The sequence below is a fragment of the Diaporthe amygdali genome (genome assembly GCF_026229845.1).
Source record: "Diaporthe amygdali strain CAA958 chromosome Unknown NODE_10_length_1141467_cov_65_626103, whole genome shotgun sequence".
Lineage (NCBI taxonomy): Eukaryota > Fungi > Ascomycota > Sordariomycetes > Diaporthales > Diaporthaceae > Diaporthe > Diaporthe amygdali.
This window is the reverse complement of record NW_026517030.1, coordinates 212,238-231,739: the sequence shown is the minus strand read 5'-3', so window position 1 is coordinate 231,739 and position 19,502 is coordinate 212,238. Positions and strand designations below refer to the sequence as shown.

At 49.6% G+C, this 19,502-nt stretch overlaps 5 protein-coding genes across 5 annotated transcripts; 3 read left to right on the top strand and 2 right to left on the bottom strand.

Annotated features, from left to right (window-relative positions):
- Nucleotides 1-95: 95 nt before the first annotated feature.
- J7T55_009042 (retinol dehydrogenase 13) lies at nt 96-1,224 on the top strand (the record flags this gene model as incomplete). Its single annotated transcript, XM_053141966.1, has 2 exons — nt 96-189; nt 245-1,224. 2 exons carry the CDS (start codon nt 96-98, stop codon nt 1,222-1,224), a joined length of 1,074 nt encoding a protein of 357 aa, XP_052994883.1.
- A 303-nt stretch (nt 1,225-1,527) lies between these two features.
- J7T55_009041 (uncharacterized protein) lies at nt 1,528-2,145 on the bottom strand (the record flags this gene model as incomplete). The annotated part of the gene is made up of 4 exons (XM_053141965.1): nt 1,528-1,613; nt 1,820-1,866; nt 1,922-1,982; nt 2,046-2,145. 4 exons carry the CDS (start codon nt 2,143-2,145, stop codon nt 1,528-1,530), a joined length of 294 nt encoding a protein of 97 aa, XP_052994882.1.
- A 4,303-nt stretch (nt 2,146-6,448) lies between these two features.
- J7T55_009040 (uncharacterized protein) lies at nt 6,449-7,982 on the bottom strand (the record flags this gene model as incomplete). Its single annotated transcript, XM_053141964.1, has 2 exons — nt 6,449-7,316; nt 7,681-7,982. 2 exons carry the CDS (start codon nt 7,980-7,982, stop codon nt 6,449-6,451), a joined length of 1,170 nt encoding a protein of 389 aa, XP_052994881.1.
- A 988-nt stretch (nt 7,983-8,970) lies between these two features.
- On the top strand, nt 8,971-12,083 carry J7T55_009039 (uncharacterized protein; the record flags this gene model as incomplete). The annotated part of the gene is made up of 13 exons (XM_053141962.1): nt 8,971-9,147; nt 9,223-9,334; nt 9,525-9,578; nt 10,057-10,175; nt 10,365-10,401; nt 10,506-10,730; nt 10,831-10,880; nt 11,059-11,134; nt 11,197-11,312; nt 11,407-11,493; nt 11,560-11,676; nt 11,752-11,836; nt 11,917-12,083. 13 exons carry the CDS (start codon nt 8,971-8,973, stop codon nt 12,081-12,083), a joined length of 1,422 nt encoding a protein of 473 aa, XP_052994880.1.
- Nucleotides 12,084-13,237: 1,154 nt separating this feature from the next.
- On the top strand, nt 13,238-17,806 carry J7T55_009038 (uncharacterized protein; the record flags this gene model as incomplete). Its single annotated transcript, XM_053141961.1, has 5 exons — nt 13,238-13,330; nt 13,396-13,440; nt 13,502-13,588; nt 13,648-13,761; nt 13,880-17,806. The coding sequence occupies 5 exons, from the start codon at nt 13,238-13,240 to the stop codon at nt 17,804-17,806; spliced, it is 4,266 nt and encodes a 1,421-aa protein (XP_052994879.1).
- Between the last annotated feature and the right edge of the window lie 1,696 nt (nt 17,807-19,502).

Below are 19,502 nucleotides of genomic sequence, written 5' to 3'. Positions count from 1 at the left end.
TCATCACATAACATTGCACCGACTTCTTCAAAACATCGCGATTCGACGGTATTATAAAGTCTGTGAGAAACCTGTAAAACCAATTCTCTACTCTCATGTACGCTATGACGTCCAATCCAGAGTTCAACCAAGACACCACAGGCACCGAAGCGGCCAAAGCTCTCGGGGCATCAATCAAGGGAAAGACTGGTTCGTGAAAACCACTGACCAAAACCTGAAGACATAGGCTGATTTTGGCTATTAGTCGTCATCACTGGTGTTAGCCCGGCCGGGCTTGGGTTCTCTACGGCTGTAGCGATCGCTTCTCAGGAGCCAGCGACTCTGATCCTGGCCTCTCGAACCGCATCTAAGCTGGATGCAGCGGCAGCAGAGATCGAAAAGAATTCTCCTTCTGTGAAGGTCAAGAAGGTGTCTCTTGATCTCTCGTCATTGGATTCTATCAAGGAGGCCGCTGCCCAGATTGATGCTCTGGTCGACCACGTTGATGTCCTCATCAATAACGCCGGCATCAGTCACCTAACTAGAGACGCGGTACAGACACCGGGAGACACTTGGGTCGACACCAACTTCTTCACTAACCACCTTGGCCCATTTTACTTGACATACCTCCTGCTTCCTAAGCTTCGTGCTGCAGCAAAAGAGGATGAACCGAAAGGCGCAACCCGCATTGTCAACCTCAGCAGCCACGGCCATCGGCTGTCCCCCGTTCGCTTCTACGACTACCAAATTTACCATTATGTCTACGACGGAGTACCGGACAGCCAGAAACCTCCCAAAGGATTGCCCGATGGATTTCTGAGGCTAGTTGATGGCTACCCTGGATTCATCGGCTACGGGCAATCGAAGACAGCCAACATATTGCACGCAACAGAGCTGACCCGACGTTTCAAAAAGAAGGGCGATAACATACTCGCCCTATCAGTCCATCCTGGGACCATCGAAACAGAATTGTCGCGATATCTCGACGAAGAGGGAAGAAAAGCGATTGATGGCACGGCACCCCACGGCAAGTGGAAGAATCTGGACCAGGGCGCAGCCACGACGATTGTCGCAGCATTTGACCCCAAGCTTGCGGAGCTTGATATCGGCGGTGAGGCATACGGGTACATGTCAGACTGCCAATTAGGCGATGAACATCTTGCAGAGCATGCGAAAGACCCATACAATGCACAGATGTTGTTTCACGAGAGCGAGCGCATGCTGGGGTATAAGACCGGGCTCTAGGCAAGTGGAGAACACTTACACATGTGCGTGGAATACCTGTTCGTCCTATAATAGACAGCTCATGTCATGTCACGTATTCCAAGCAACTAGTAATCTTCTGGATCTCCAATTTTGCATTACAACGTGTTTATTTAACACAGCGAGAAGCTCAATCTTCGTGTTATGTACAGACGTGCCTCTGGCTGCGTTGATGTTGCTCGCGACTTGTCTCTACAGGCCCATTACTGGTGGCAAGAAATGACACCTGATAGCATCGTCTGTGTAGCTGTCGCCCTACTCGCAAGAATCTGAACCTCACACACCTCAGTTCGCGCCCGCAGCACCGCCCAAAAGAGCAGCCAAGCCGCCTGCGCCGCCTGCCGCATTTCCACCCTGAGCCGCCGCGTCTGCTACAATTTAATTTGAGTCAGCTTTCATATTATCGAGGCAAACTTTTCACAATGGGAAGAGGGATAGGATGGAACATCATCTGCTGATGGCCAGCCAGTCCCACAAGTTGCGGCCTGGCAAGGGCTCTACAAGATGTGAGACAGCCAACGCATATGATAGATATATGTTCTTCGTGAAGGTCAAGCAGTGTCTGGGACATGCTTACCACCGCCAGCAGCCCCTCCTGCAGCGCCAGCGCCAGCACCTGCACCGCTGCTTTAAGTTAGCAGACTGTTACGAAGTCAGACAGGTAAGGGTGAAGACATACGCAGCTCCACCAAGCAAAGCTGCCAAACCGCCTCCTGCAGCTGCTCCTCCTGCCGCTGCTCCTGCTAGATGTTTTCATTAGCCTCGAGTTCATTTAGAGAGAAAGACTGGGATCTCCAACTAACCTTTGCCCTTGCCGCCCTTTCCTTTTCCTTGATGGTGACGAGGCTCAATGGCAATAGCGGACACGCCAGCCACCAGAGTGATCATGTAGAGGAACTTCATTTTGGAGAGAATGGATGGAGACCCAGCTCTTAAGTTTTTAATGAAGGATTTAGATGTAAAAAGACTAACGGCACAGCCGAAATTTGCAGAAGACACGAAGATTGAAAGGTATGTGCGTAAAGGATAAAAACATTCTAGCCCAAGCCCGAGGAAGATGGCGGCGGGGCACTATATACCACGACGAGTGACAACTGATGTCCTGTTGAAGTGGCAGTTGTAGGTGATCTGCGTCGATCTTCCGCAATTCTGCAATCCGCCCGACTGGGTAAGGCAATTGTCCGTTCGTAACATGGGCAGTGTGGTCTGAACTATCCTGAAGCCATAGGGGTGGCAGTGACGAAGTTAGTTTCGTTTCAATGCTCGGACGGATGTCTGCCAAGCCACTGACATTGGCAGACACCAGCCAGCTGATGAATGACTGAGGGGAAAGCTAACGTCCAATAAGCATAAAAGAAGCTATAAAGCATGAGAAAAGAACGGCTAAAGCGGCATGGTGTTTTAGGAGGCGAGTACGAGAATTTCAGACGAGGTGAGCCGCCCAGTTGTACCTGCGTCTCCGATGCGAGCGGCAGCTATTTAAGTTCAAGTCTGTGGGTGAGGAGAAGAGCCCCCGAATCGAATCGACACACCAACCCCGGCACTGAGACGGATTTCGCCAAGACGGCCGTGGAAACCTGGGGCTGGCTTGGGGAATAGGGGAAAACAAAGTCGAATCGCAGTTGGCTTCGGAACGTCATACACGCAGCCACACGGGACCCCTTTCCATCTGCATCTTCGACCGCTCGTAAGCCGAGGAGTCAGGGAATGTGTCGCGAGGAATTGAAACATGCTCTGGATAGTGCAAGACTTCTGTTTAGGAAATTACCCTGTAACTCAAAGCCGTGAAATGAGGGCCTCTGACTTCTGTCCAGGAAAATTCTGGCACGAGAAGATGTGATCCGCCACTTGCATTACCCGTAAATTGCAATTTCGAGCACTTCTCGCAAAACATGGCTTAATGCAGGAAGTGTTTTCTTTTTGATCGGATGTCCGCATCACGGCAGGATGTGCTGTTTGGGTCGCGTTGGTTGGATTTCCAGTCGGCTCACCGAGAGTAGTAAATGATGCTGTCCAAAAAGTAGATTACAAATGAAGCTGGAATTTCAAACCATGTATTTCCTATATGTTTTGGTTCCATCATCGCCCCCATCGTTATTACAATCGAGCTAGTGTCCACGCATGATTGAAGGTGCTCGTTAATCGTTCAATAAGAAACGTGATGTCCGTCAACTCCTCCCACCATATGCTGTTGGCCTTGAGAGATCTTCCATCTTCACTTGGCTGCTCGGGCAGTATAGCTACTGTCACGATCGACCTCAAAGCAACGCTTGAGCGAGCCCGCTACTTGTGCTCGTGTCACTGGAAAGGCCAGGAACGAATATCGTCACCCGGACTTCTACCGGCGAGCAGACTTTCTGATGACGAGTCGGGCCGATGTTTCTGCGGGAGGAGGCATGGCTCACCTCACTGGTCAGGTGGAGGCAGAGATCGAGTCCTCAATAGTGAACCGATTCTTCTGCGTAAGTGCAACTTTCTGTGGGCAGTAAACCATGATGCGTAGACTATGGGGCTTCCTGATTCGGATGGACAAGCGAATTCGGTTCTGAGTGAAGGTCTGTTCTCACTACCTAGGTAGCTAAGAGTTGTTTCTCGTGTTTCTCTTGACTGTGTGATTTAGAAGTTGCTAGTTCTCTAGGCACCATGTTGGCCACAGCCTCACTAGGGCACTGAGTTCTTGGCTTTTGGTCTTAAGCGACTGTTCTGTCCTCCCGCGATGTCTGAGAAGCCCGATGCCTCGCGCATGGGCGACCTTCATTTTGCCCCTGATATTTCTCATGTTTTTCAAGTCGACTTGAGAACTTGGGGAACAGCGCTAAAGACGTCAGGTCTACTACATGGCCCAGAATGTAGCGCAAGAGCTCGCCTGTCTGATTGTACCTACCACTTAGAAGGAAGACGTAGGAAAGGGAGCTGAGGTTTGGGGTATCAATTTTGATGAAGTTCAAATCTTTATCCTGAAAAACAGCACCCCAGCAACACTTCTTTCTATTTTTATTCTTCTAATCTTGCCTTCGACCCGCCACTTCAAGTATGGCTTCTGAAGTCCTCTCGAAAATTCAATGTCTACTTCAAGCGTGATGCAGGACCTATCAAATAATTCCTATACGCCCCTTTGATTGTAAATCTGTACTTTTTCCGAGCATGGGCTTCAGGTTTCATCTCTCCAAATGCGCTAACCAGACATTCTGGCCTCATGAAGTCACAGAAACAATCATGTGTCGTGATTAAAGACCTCTGTAGTTCTATTATGGAACCCAATTGTCATACAGTCGCAAATAACCAGCTGGTCTACAGCAGTCGGTCAGGAGACGGTTCATTTTTAGCTCATGCCAGCACGAAAACTACTGGGCCTGGCAAAATTTCGCGTGATTTATACTCATACCTACTTCAATGGCGTGAACCCAGGAGCTGCTATGTTACCTTTTGATGATAAGCTTAACTATCTAGCCAAACGACCAGGGCAGTATCGGCTCACCGTATCTAACTTTTTGACAGGCTAGACAACTAGCTTGATCACATCGTACCCTTAGTTGAAGAGGCCCGCCCTCTCAATTGCCTTTCCTGGACATAAGAAGGCGGTCCTTCGTTCCATTCCCTTCGTCGCATTGTACTCTTCTTGTCATCGGAGGAACGACACCGACAAGACCGAACTGCCAACAAGCATTCCCTGAGCATAAAAATATAATCTACAACTGGTCGACTCCGTAGAGAACATCCTCTGCTCCCGAAAGCGTGCAGCATCATCACGTCATGTTGCCCCTACATCTTGTGGCTGGTTCTGTGCTGGCTGGCCTTTCGGTTGCAAGTCCTTTGCACGGCCTGACTGCTTCTGAATTAAACCAAGCCATTACTCCAACTTCTGATTCTACTTCTTACCTTGCTCCTGCCAATACTAACGGGCCCTTAGATGATCAGGCTTCATCAAGTGCTCTGATTTCTAAGCGACAACATCAGTATGCCAGCGATCAGGACGACTGGGAGGAGGTCGCCAAAGCAGGCATCGAGGCTGGAGTGGATGGCCTAGAAGCGATTTTCACGAACATATTCAAAGAACCAGGAGAGGAATTTGTCACGGTCACTGTTACTTCAGTGCCGGGACCAACCACTGTCACTGTCACTCCAGTGCCGGGACCAACCACTGTCACTGTTCCTCAAGTGCCAGGACCGACCACCGTCACTGTTCCTCCAGTACCAGATCCAGTCACTGTCACTGTCTCTTCACCGGGTCAAACTCAAATTCTGATGCCGCCGAATAAAGGCGGGTGTTATATTGCAGATAAAAATGCTAGACTAAGCTACGGGGTTTGTTAGACAGGCAATCAGCCACGTTCTGGGACAGAAGCTGTAAGTATGTGCTCGAGGCTCTTGCACTTACGTCCTGCTCAGACCACTCTTCCATTTACACGTACCAATTTTCTATGTATTCGATCCTGACTTTGCATCACAGCGGAAAGAGTTACAAATCTCGTGGGCTTTGCTGAGGTGGTTCGACATACGTTAAGTGTTAATATTAAGACGGAGTTCATACGTACCTACATAGGTAGGGTAGAGTTGAAGCCTTGGTCACCTCGACTCACTGGCTTGTGCCAAGCGGGTGCAAAGAAACGCGACGGAAGATCTGGGATTTCGGGCTTCCCCCAAATTGGTATTTATTGTTGTTCCAATCTTGGAATCAAGTCTCCTCAGACTCTGTCCTAGGTTCACAATACAAAGGTCTCTTGTTTAACCCTGAAGTCTGTGTCTTTTCGATGCGGTCCTGGACTGAAATCAATCTTCTGTGAAAGCCACGTCAGCAAGTCCCGCCATTCGCCTGGGCCTGTTTCATCTACACATCGTTCGAAGTTGCGCCTTTGATGCCCAGACCACAAGGGAAGTAAGCTCAAATAGGCCGTCATTATTCAATCGTTTTCAGAAGTCACTGCTCTTAATTGTATTGCTCAATCCGAATTGAGAACTTAGTCTAGCTCGTCAACCGTGTCTTTTAACTGCCCATCATTTGAGACTGTCTGCTGCGGCCCGAGTCTAAAGACTCTTCTTTCTGATTCTTTCTGGGATGGATATCTTCTCTAGTTGAGAATGAAGTATCGGATTCACTCATCGTGTTGTCTGGAGAAACTCCTTGAATCTGGAGACTAAACTTAATGTGTACTGAACTAAGTGGTCTGGCCTGACCTCTGTCCCGAAGGGCTGCGGAACTTAGCCGTCAGCCTGTGGTGAAAAGACGACAAAGAGACATCAGAATCTCGTCCATTGTATCCAACCTCCGGATAGCGATCGTTGCTAACGACTGGCTACCACATCCACTAAAATCCAAGGTCCATTCTACCGGCAGTCTGTCCTTACGTCCTTTGCTCTTGGACTGACTGTTCACCGCGTCAGACGACTCCCATTCCCATCCATCGTGAAGTGTGATGAAAGCAGCGATACGGAAGTATCCCCAACCAAGGGATGACTTTGTGAATGGTGGTTTCCGCAGTGTGATGAAACGGTGGTTTCGGAAACTGTCATGTAGGATGAGATCGACAGAGTCGATCAAGTCTGCATGCGAGCTATTCAAAAAGAAGGTCCAACAGTGGTGACGCATCATGCCTGAGAAAGGTGAGATGGAGGGCGGGACTTTCTTGTGTGTGTTACCAAGCTGAATGGTCATGAATTCGGTCTCGGTGTTCTGCATGGCTCGTTCTTGGTACATGACCGGATATGTCAACTCTAGCTGGGATGACCGAGTGGCATCAATTGAAAATGTCGTCTCTGTCCGGCATATTGGGCATGCAAGCGATATGCAGTCAACATTTAACTCGCAAGCAATGCGGAATGATGCGTTGAGAGGCTGGGGCTCGGTTTTTGATGTTGCGATCCATGTCAAGAGGCAAACATGACAAGCTGCATGTCCGCAGACGATGCCTGATGCCGGATGATGAAGTAGCTGTCTGCAGATTGGACAAATGTCGTTGTAGTCGCAATCCATGATCCAGTTCTGCAAGTTTTGTGACAGGTAAGCTGCAAGCTTTGAAGTGTCCGCTCTCGCAAGAGTTGCGAGGTGTCCTATCAGGACACCCCAAATCGTATTGCTAGTGTGATCCGTGCAAGTTCTCCTGAGAATCCTTCGCTTATGCCACGCACCCTGTCCTTCGGCCAATCGCGCATCCAAATTTGGCGCTGCATGCGCTGCATGTCATATCAACGCGAACAATTATCACTGTGCTAGATTGGCCGCCTTCCCGGTAGTCTCGTAGCCCCCGGCATCGATGATTTAAGAACATAGGGTTATACAGCGTTCCTTGGAAGTAGTTCTCGCTCTAGCAGGATTCGCCTCCCCGTCAGGCTACTGGAAGCTTGAATTCTTAAGCGATTATAAGGACCAAAACTCGAAAGAAACCAGGTGTCCTTGCAAGTGCTGAGGTAGCCATCGTTTGCTGCTACATAATCACACACTTCAGTCCAGGGTCACTGTCCGGATCGAAAATCGTCTCCGGCCAGACACTCTCGAGCTCAACCCTGTACACGTCCCACCGCTCCCCCGGTTGTGCTTTAGAAGCTCCCTCTGGGTGCCAGTCAGCAATTTGTTTCCGGACCGCATCATCAAGAGACAACTCCTCGCCAGCGACCTTTGCCGCCTCTATAACCATTGTCGCCCTTGACACAAGGTCGGTGATGCCGCGACCCGGCGCTTGCTGGTGAATCAGCTCGAAGTTGAGGATCTTGACCCCCGGTGGATTGACGCTCTGCCAATTCATTTGGAAGAGAGTACCAGCGTCCGTGAACGCGTTGTTGTGGACACAACAGACATTCGGCAGGACGACGTGTGGAATTGGGTTCACTTCCGGGTGGTACACGTAGGCTGTATGCCGGTACTACTTGCGCTTGAACGTCTTGAATACCATGCTGCAAGACGAAGACAATGCTTACAAGTTGCTGAGAAATGAGAGGATACTGAAATGAAAGTTTTGACTGATGGCCCACGATTGCTTTCTTGTCTTAAAGTGCTCACTAGTACAATTTGCGCACCACTCGCAGAAAGTTGATGTTGGCTCTCGTGTTTGTTTGTGGCACTGTGCCGCAATGAGTGGGGCCCACCACAATCGAACCTAGACTGTGATAATCTTGTATTCACTGTGTCGTGCTAGCATGATTCGTTGTGTTTTGTTTTGCTTGTTTTGTTTTGTTTATGTTGTGTTGGCCCTATATGTGGTTGGATGGAGGGTAGTTTATAATACTTGCTTCTGAACTACATAGGGCATGGCCGTATTTCCTGACGAGAATACTGCAAATCAATCTAACATGATCGGTCTACAATTCTCCCGGGCAGCCAGAGTACTGTTGCCCAACTCAGGCAATCTGCGAAAGACAGCGGGTGTTGGGGATAAGGCTTATCCGGTGTAATCCTTGAGGCCCTCGGCCGCGGTTCCACCCTCAGCTATGAGCGCAATGGGCGACAGCTCCTTCAAACATTACACATGCCGGAAGACGAAGAACTTGCCCGACGATTGACATGCTTTGTCAATACATTCTGTTCCCTTGTCGTTTGTGGTCTATCTGCCCGAGAAGTGGGGGCTCGCGAAAATCCGGTGCTGCAAGGGTGACTGACGTGATCTTGAGTGATAATGAGGAAAAGACCCCTCTAGCATACTTATACCTTGATATTTCCGCCGCCCTGAAAAGCTCCGATTGCCGATATCGTTACATTGGAAACAAATACCGCTGCATCAAGCAAAACAGTCCAACATGGGACTTGCAGAGAAAACAGTGGTCTCTGAGACCGGGCTCGACAGATCTGATGCATCGCTGGAGGTGAAACCACAAAACTCATGGAAAGGATATTTGTGGGACACGTTCGCCCTTCCTCAGGATCAGCGTCGACTGTTGTTCAAATTGGATGCTTTCGTTTTGACGTTCGCTTCGGTGCGTGAGCCCATGCTAGGCCTGAAATCCCCCCTACAATCAAATTCATAACACACGCCCTAACGAACTCTTCAGATTGGCTACTTTCTCAAGAACCTCGACCAAACTAACGTCAACAATGCATTTCTCAGTGGTATGAAGGAAGACCTACAGATGTACGGCAATGAGCTCGTTACTAGCACCTCCAGTGAGTATTTCTAATATGTTATGTTCTCCTTAACTATTCTGTTGGTAAATGTCCTCTGTCCAGAGGATGATGTATGTTGAGACTGGCAAATTACTGAATCTTATTGATTGTGACCTTCGTATACTTTGTAAATATCGCAATCAATGCTAACTCTCGTCAAGTCTATACTGTCGGGTACGTGATCGGCCAGATCCCGTCAAACCTCTTGCTTACTCGAGTCTCACCACGATGGGTGATACCTATGGTACGTCTCGCGTTTTCGTCTATTTGTTTTGGTAAACAAAATCTAGTATTTCACACGCCGCTGACAGTCATCCTGCAGCTTGAGTGCGGATGGGGCGTTGCTACTATATGTACAGCATCTATAAAGTCTTACCGGTCCCTCTACGCTCTCAGATTTCTTGTTGGCCTCTTCGAGTAAGTCAAAGCCTAACAGTCTTAATTTTTTTTCATGACTATTCTGCTTTGGACTAAGGAAGCTAATCTTTAAACTATCTAGATCAGGCTTCTACCCAGGTTAGCTTCTATCAATTCTCACCCCCGTTATGCTATTCTACCCGTACTCGTCACGGCATCGTCGAGCAGTTTCGTAGCCATTCCGGCCACGTACCGACAACTACGAAGCACCTCTAGTTGAAACTTAGGGACAGGATGTGTCCTGCGATCTACCTGTCCCATGTGAAGTTTCTTCTAATCATCTTCGAATACTGATACTTCCACAGGAATCCATTACATGTTGGGATCGTGGTATACTCCTCGTGAAATCGGTAAACGGGCCATGGTATTCTGGCTAGCTGGGTCTATTGGCCAGATGTTTAGTGGTTTTCTGCAGGCAGCGGCGGTAAGTGGCTCTGAGCTAGCCTCTGTTCGTCTCGAAAATACTGCGTTACTTCCTTTTGCCCTCCTCTGCATGATCTGGAGGTGCTACATCGGCCTGCAGCTCCAAGGTCTGGCCATGGGCAGAGGCTTCCAATCTGATCGTTCTCAATGAAGTATATCGAATGTCCAGGACTGATTTAGACTCATGCAGTACACAAACTTGAGCGGGTCGGGAGGTCTTGCAGGCTGTAAGCACAAATCTTTTCCTTTTACGGTTCCCCGTCTGTTGTGTTTTGGAATATTCCAGGATGCGCCACTTTAGGTTCCGTAGCAGATGATTAACACATATTAGGGCAATGGCTATTTATCGTAGATGGTATCATTACTATTCCTCTTGCCTTGGCGGGTTTTATATTCTTCCCAAATATGCCTGGCGGTGGAAAGACCTGGTGGATCACCGAATCAGAGCACACCCTCTCGGTGGACCGGATGAAGGCTGTTGGGCGAGCCGGAAAGCAGCCGTGGACGCGGGCTAAAGCCAAGAAGATCCTTTGCAGCTGGCATACGTACCTCCTCCGTGAGTGATCCTTCCCAATGACTAACGTACTACTCGAGGATCTTCACATCTCAACGTGTCAATTATCGTTCAAAATCTTTTATACTAAACTGAGAGACAGCGTTGTGTTATGTCGTCTGGAATAATGGCTGGGCCCAGCCCGCGATGGGTGTGAGTGTTACCCCAAGGAACATGTCCCATCTGCGCTGCTCTAAGAGGGCCCATCTCTAAATGAAGGTGTTCTTAGCGAATTCTGGGTCTTCATAGTCCCAAAAAGAGCATAGAAAATTGCCTCTGAGCGAGTTGATGTTTTTATAGAACCGGAAATAACTGATTCGAGGTATTGCAGTACTGGCTCAAGAGCTTTAATGAAACCCCAGCCCCGGTGCCGGGCACCTCGTTCTCAGTGGCAGACATCAATGACTGTAAGTGAAGCAAGGAATTTGGATCCTACTGGACTGGGGTTGACTCAATTGCGCAAATATAGTACCTCTTCCAACCACCGGTATTTTCATTGTGATGGCTCTGATTTGGGGCTGGGCCTCTGACGGTCCGTGTCACGGAGTGCGCTGGCCTTTTATCTATATCGGCGCAGCTATTACTGTAAGCTGCCAGCCTTTTCGCACTCAACTCAACTGGAAGCCGGGATTTGATATTGTAGTTGCGTTGAAGATGGCGTACTAATGCTGAGAACCAGCTTATATTCAGTATCCTCCTGCGCCAAATGCCACTGTATGAGAATATCAGGGGCCGCATGGTAGTCTACTGGCTCAGTCAAATTGGTGTAAGTGGTGCAAAACGATGAATTGCACATAAGTTCGTCTTGCTTACTGACTGCTCTTTTACCCAGAATGGCGCGGGGCCACTTATCCTGACCTGGATCAACGAGATTTGCACCGACGACACCGAGAAGAGGGCGCTGCTTGTCGCGATGGGCAATGATCTCGCATATGTGGTGCAGGCAGTTGTAAGTCCAGACCTGATTTATTTTGACTGCCGTGCCAGGCGGTGTGCAGATTAGAGACTAACCATAAAGCATTAGGCACCAAATTTCGTTTGGAAAACTACTGACTTCCCGGCGGCACGAAAGGGGTACCTCTGGTGTATCATCATGCAAATCTTGCTCGGTGAGTCTACTTCTCCCCCTCTACCCCTTCTCCCCAGACGCCGCTGGAAACAAGCTTACAAAGACTTTTGGTATATGGAGTTGTGGTCACTGCCTCTATTCAGCTTCTACTGTGGCGAGACAGGAAGAATGCTGCCAGAGCCGCCGAGGAGTCTTTACCGCCATCTCCTAGCAGTGACAGCCCCAAGGACGCACATGATGTCGACGAGCGTCAGGCGGTTACCGCCGACAAAATCTCGCCAGTTTGAACGCTTAAATGGTACAGAAAATCTTCTCTGTTGCCCGCCGATCTTGTTGCCCCTGCCCACCTATCTCCCTTACCCAATCTCTCTCCTTCGCCGACTGGCCACCTTCTCCATCAAATGGGAAGCCAACCCACACCTGGCAACGTGCTTGGCGACAGAGAATGCCAGTCACGCATCCCAAATACATTGGCACAGCCTCATGCAATTATGGTTTTCGCAATGGACTAGCGACACAGAGCGCTAGTGATAATGCGAGAGAACAGATTGGCTCACTGTCTCTCCTCTATGGTGCCTCTCATGTTAGGCAGGAAACAGGAATGCTTTATTAGATGCTCACAGTGATTGATAGCAAAATTAAATTTTTGGTCTTCCTTGATTCTCTTCTCTTCCTCATTGCTTCATGCTGGTCCTGGGCAAGACCGAAAACTGCCTCGACGGGGGTCACGTCGTAAGATTCATCAACGCTCCTAGCAAGAGTCTAAACCTGCGTTTCGATACAAACAAAATTAGGCACGTTCAGCCGAGACTCAATAACACAGTAACTTGTAAGTTCCCCGGAAGAGCTACAATTTGAGGGGGAAGGGCACCTGACGCACTTTGGCTAACCAGCATTTTGCCTTCCCAACTGCCAGGATTCCACCCATTCACTTTCCACCACGAAACATCAACATCTCACGATTGTTGTTCTACATCTTCCTTTTCCACCAGGATCCAGTAACTCATCTTCATTCAGGCTCAGAGCACCCGTCCCTGTCCCAGCCCACTGCGTAAGTCACGTCAGCTTGTCTTGTTCTCATTCCACTGGCATTCATCACATTCTTTTCAGCAATTGTAGCATTTGATTCCATCCGCACTTTTCACCCCATTGATGTCCCATTGTCTGTTTTCACCCCACTGTTCTTGACCCCACTAACAATAGGAAACGCGTTTCTATAGTTTTCCTACCTAAAAACCAAGCAGCTGCCTTCTTCAAAACCCCAAGCACCCAACCTTTTCAAACCCCAAACCCTCCACCAACGCAACATCAACCATCAAAGCAAGAACCTCGAAACATTCCTCGATTGCACTTTCAAATCGACTTGGTGACTCGCACAAGTCGCAAGCTACATACAACTCGACTTACAAAAAGGTCGGAGTCAATCCATCAACCCATCAAAATGTCTGCGTTTGACCAGGACAACGTCAGCGACGCAGGCTCCGGTTTCCGCACCCCAAGCCCACAAGGTCGCGGTCGATCGCAGAGCACTTCGGTAAGTTGACATGTCGAAAGCCGTCTCAAGCATGCGATGAGCTATACTGACAACGGCAATAACAGAGCACCGATCGCAAGATGTCTCCCAAGCGCTCAAGCAGCATCTCTGTAAGTTGCCACTGGTGCTCCAGTCTGCACGAATGGGTTCACTGACTTTGTATCTCCTCAGGCGCTACGTCAGGCAAAGAAAGACTACCATCCTGACCACATCATCTCTCGTGACGAAGAGGGCCCGACTTCTTCCACTGAGGTGAATGTAAGTTGATCGTACCCTGATTGGTTTCGTGGGTACTGCGCTAACAAGAGACTTACTAGGACACCACCAACGTCGTTGATACTCAAGGCACTGCACCCGGACATGAGCAGGAGGACATCTACAGCTCTTCTCCTCCCCCTTCCCCTGGAAACGAGCTGGCCATGGACGTCGAGGTAAGTCAACATGGTTCCCCACTTCCCACCATCACCTATTTCCAGACCCCGACATGCCTTGGCATGTTCTTGTCGAAAGTGAATTTGAAACAAATAACTGACTGTTCGGGCGCAACAGGACTTTTGCAGTAGTGAGTGGGCCAACCCGGTTGAGGCGCTCAAGAAGTCAGTTGAGCACATCGCCAACAACACGCAAATGCCTTTCGACTATGTCATGAAAGACTGGAAGATGACCTGTGGCGCGATGACTCTCATCCTCGACGACACAGAGCAAGCCACATACCACGAAGCCAACATTCAAGCTATACAGCTATTCAAAGTCGAAGATGACGCCACTGCTGACGCTCCACCCCTCCCTGAAGAGCAAGTGGACCTGGGTTTTAGGATGCTGGAGCATCACGGCGATGATCTCCTCCAGTCCATGCAGATTGAAACCCAGCTGTTCATCAATGGAAAGCTTGTCGGAAATTCCGATGAGGACTCCTTGAAGAAGCTCTGCATTCCATGTGCAGAAGCGCATGACGATTTGATTCTCCAGGCATCATACTTGTTCCCAGAACACAACTTGACTTACATCTTCATCACAATGTCGCGCTGGGCAAGCGGCTGGGAAGAGGGAGGCAAGTACCTAAAGAAACTTGGAGACATCGTGCTGCCAATGATAAAGGCTCAGGAGGATGAGCCCAAGCTCCAGATACTCTCCTCGGATCAGGCCGCCAGTCTGCTTGGTATCGCCACCTGTGAAACCAAAGCAGTACAGTACACAATTGTCGGGACACCCCGCTGCAATGTCACCGATTACATGACCAGTATTCGCTCAGGTCCAATCAAGGAAGCGGTTGACACAATCATCGGCCTGCTTGACAGCAACGCAAATGTCACAGTTGACCTTGTCCATCCGATCTACGAGGAGACTGAAGACATGAGTCTTGACTACACGGTGAGGATCCTCGAGAAATGCACAGAGGGATGGCACCGGGATTCGAATGATCCACTCGCGATTTACTTTGCCAACTCGCCCTCGAAGCGCATGCTTGACCTCAGAACGATCCCCAAGGATAAAGCCATTCCTCTCATGGACAAGATACCTGCTCTGGCTACATTCGACACCAATGAGCAGTACTACGTCGCCATGGCCATTGGCAACCAGCAAGAAAAAGAGTACCAGGACCGCCAGATTGGTAAATTGACAGAGTTTGACGTCCCAGTTCGATTCCTCGCAGACCCCCGCACTTTGCACCCCAAGGATCAGGCACCGCAAGAGTACTTCATGTTGATCGACAGCAACACTACTGTCCCTGAAGTCGATTACCTCCTTCCACGCATCGGCGACTCCGCTGATATTGTGCTGAAAGGTGTCTCCGTCAAAAGGCGAGACTACGCCGGGGACATGAGCTCCAGAGAAGATGATCAAATTGTCATGCATATCACAGCCTCTGTCTGGGATGCCGATAATGACCACACTCTAACGTCCCGGACTGACGTTGAAAAAAGGCTCGTATACCTGCTCAGCCCCCTTTGCGTCACGGACGACAGCGGTAACGAGATTACCGAGAACCTCGATCTCCTGCGGACCAACCTTGATGAGATTCGACTAGTATATGAAGAGAATGATCGGATCTTGGAGTTTGTGAAGTCGAACCGGGCCTGGCTTAGGCCTCCACCTCCGGAGATAGATGATGAGATAGACCCATTCACCAACCCAGCCCGCCTGCGTGGTCACAGAATCGACGTGCCGAGCAAATTGTGGCCAGCGACCACCCATGTATGGAAGCTCCAGGTTCCAGCCGACAAGCAAACCGCAGGCGAGAAACTTCCCCTTTTGCTGGACCTGCCAGATCTTAGCACGGATGAGGAGGGCAAGCCTCTCAAGACGCTGCGAAGTTTCTCTGACCGACTGAAGTCAGACGAGATGTACGTGCCTGTCAAGATCAGGGTCATTGACAGCGACAAGACCCACAAGGCAGAGATGAATGCCTTGAGGAAGTTGATGGCACCTCACACAATGCCTCTTGACGATCGGCCTTCACTTGCCAGCATCAACGCTAGCCGGGACTTGATCTCAGCAAAGTTGCGCGATGGAGAAGCACTGAAAGACATCATGCCTGCCTTTGAGCAACTGAGGCGCGGAAAACATCCGGACCGCCATCTCCAGAGGTTCTACCAGCAACTGAGCAAGGACAAGCATGGGGCAATAGAGTTCCTCCTTGATGACAAGAAGCTCATCAAATACATCCATGGCCCGGCTGGTACTGGGAAGTCCTACTTGGCTCTATGGATCGCCTGCCTTGCTGTCATGAGCGGTCCGCCTGCCGCAGAAGAGACAGATCGGCCTGTGGATGTAGGACCACAGCTCAGTGCAGCAGAATTCGACAAGGTGTATTTGACTCAGCCTATGCGCACAAAGGCCGTGACAGATGCAGAAAAGGCCGCGTCTTCAGCGCTTCCCGACAAGACAAAGGTCCTCATCGTTTCTGGACAAAATACCGCGGTTGACGATCTTTTCCCCCGCTTCTGGACAATGTGGAAACGTCTCGGTGGAGAAAAGGTCAGGCCACGAGAGCGCGCCCCTATTGTACTCCGCCTGTACTCATGGAAGTCCGAGGCTCGGGACTTCATCCGGGCATTTGCCAAGGTTGGGCGCCACATTCAGCGCACCGCCGAGGACAGCACTGGAGGGATCCTGATGCGACTACTGGGAGCCTTCTCTGATGAGGCTGACTCGTTCGACCGGAGGGGACGCAAGGCAAGGCGTACAAACATGTCGATTGTCGACAAGGCCATCGAGCTATACCAGGAAGACCGAAAGAAATCCCAAGGTCGCAAATATGATGACCTCGCCGAACTCGTCACAAAGGTATCCGGCAGCCCGGAGCAGACGTTCATCGTTGGCAAGCAGATCAACAAGCTTGTTATGAATGGTCCGCAAAAAGACGCGCTTGCCGAGGCTGATGTTATTCTTGGAACTCCTGTTGGAGTAGCAGACAAGACAGTCCGCGAGAACTTTCGACCCCACTATATCATCAGCGATGAGAGCCCTCGCGACAAGGAGATATCGTTCCTCATCCTCCTGGCTCACTTCAGCCCTCGAGCTTTCTTTTGCTTCGGTGACCACAAGCAGTTGAGTCCCGTCATCATGTCAACCTACCAGCACCTAAAGTACAAGCCGCCCAGGTCCTTCAAGAGAGCCAACAATGAGGACTCCAAGGACAAGAAGGAATCCGCTGAAGGTGCAGAGCCAGACGAGCCTGAGAAGGATTTGCCGAAACCTTCAACCTTTGCTAACCAGATGAGTTGGTCCGCCATTCACCGTCTAATGGCAGCTGGACATCCGACATTCATGCTTTCCCAGAATTTCCGGCAGCATGGTTGGGTTGGTGAGTTTTTCAACAAACAATTTTACAACGGCAAGATTCGATTCAAGGAAGCCAACGATCGGTTCAGCCAGATTGACTTGGCAGCAATCAGGTGGCTGCGAGAACTGAGTGGCCAGGACACTATCAAGGGCAACTCTCTTATGATCAACCCTAATTCCTTCGAAAGCTGTGAGGCCCGCTCCTTCTCTAACGTCGGCAATGTCAACATGGTCCTGACCAAGCTGGTCACACTCCTGGCCGATGACAATTTCAACGGTGGCACTGTCATGATCATTGCACCGTACGAGGCCCAAAGGAATTTGTACACCCATGAGCTCCAGAAGCGCAGCCAGATCGAGATTACTGGCGTGGGCCACAAGGCACAGTGGGTGTCATTCGACAAGTCTCGCATCGAGATCCGGACACACCAGGGAGCTCAAGGACACCAGGCGCATGTCGTCATCGTGGACCTTACCCGCTCGGACTCCCCCGGCATGACGGGACAACCCCAGCTCATCAACATCTGCAGCTCGCGTTCAGTCTGTGCCCAGGTCGTATTGCTCAACGATTCAGTCCTGAGATCTTCCGAGTCCAGGAACGCTCCCAGCGTCCGTCATTTGGTGGCATGGACCCAGTTCCACCGAGACACAGATATGCTCATCACGATAGACAGCGTGACGGCCAATTAATACCGCATTGTTTGTTACAAATGCTATACGACAGGCCAAAAAGAAGCCGAATGTCCTTTCGCGACCATCTTGTCTCGATGGGGGTCTTATCGTTGAATAGATCACTACTCCTTGCCAGAGTGTAACTCGGCTTTTTCGATAGAAGAATGATCTAAATGTTCTGTATTATATGACTTATTTTGTTTTGCGTGACTGATTGCGTATGAAGACAGCCACATTCGGGGGTGTGAAAGCACCCAGTATCAATTTCAAGCTATATGTTGCTGTCACTCCCCTCGCTTTTTTTTCCACATTTCACACGAAATCTCAGAATACCACCACCACATTGTCAAAAGTCGTAACACATTGTCGAGTCTCTTGTGGCGTATCTACTTCCCCTTATGTAAGGTTATCCCATAGAAGGCCATCCCACAGGAGGTTATCCCACAGGAGGTTATCCCACAGGAGGTTATCCCACAGGAGGTTATCCTACAAGAGGTTATCCCATAAGAGGTTATCCCACAAGAGGTTATCCTACAGGAGGTTATCCTATAGGAGGTTATCCTATAAAAGGTTATCCTATAAAAAGTTATCCTATAGGAGGTTATCCTATAAGAGGTTATTCTACAGGAGGTTATCTTATAAGAGGTTATCTTATAAGAGGTTATCCCACAGGAGGTTATCCTATAGGAAGTTATTCTATAGGAAGTTATATAGGAAGTTATCCCATAGGAGGTTATCCCACAGGAGGTTATCCTACAGGAGGTTGTCCCATAAAGGGTCATTGGGCCCTTTCGCTTCTTCGACACAACAGCACAATGGGGCCACGACGGCCAAGACTGCGGAAGCCTCTCAGTCCTTACATCAAGGCTGTTGAACTCCAATTTGGAACAGAGCAGCTTGCCTCGTAAAACTCCCAAACTAGTCAATACGGATTGTGCTTCCTTGCCTCGTTCGGTCCAGCTTGGTATCCAAGCCAAGATCGCGCGAATCGCACAGCTATGCCACAAATGCCGTCAATTCTGAAAAAGATTTTTATTTAGAGTTGTTTACTATTCAGAAATCTCCCAAACCTATCAGACCAGATGCTCAGAGGGCTACCGCATTGGTCCGGTCGACGACTCTGCCAGCTAGACTCATGGGGTCCAGAAGGCTTCACTGTCCCAAGACAATTCATAAAAGACGCTTACGGTGCGTTCTGAGATTGCAGGCTATTTTCAATGGTCTGCATCAAGTCATTACTCCAAGCGAGTGCTTCATTCTAGTCTTAGCGATTTGCTGAAGGGATTGGGAGCATCGAGCGAGGAGCGTTATGATCATAGTGTTACGTTGCTGAGGACTCTGTGACATCGAGAAAGGGAACTTCCGGCGACCCTTCAGGAACCACTGTAGACTACCTTTGCCGATAATGGAATATCGCACCTCTAGAAAGGACAGAGTTGGGAAGATGGAAAGGTCCGGCTGCAGATCGAATGATTGTGTGTGTATGTCTTCAACCTCTGGAAACCCTGCGCAATCCGCCCAGTTGCTGCCTAGTGTAAGTGACCTCATTTCCAAACAACTATGGTAGGCTTCAAATCCGAGTCTAGAGTAATGCGTGAGCGTGATCTTCAATCTTTTCGAGCCCAACAGCGGCTCATCATCCACCACATGAGATAAAGTGATCAGTGTGGCATGTTATAAAAACATCTCACAAGAACACCAGGGCATCATATGA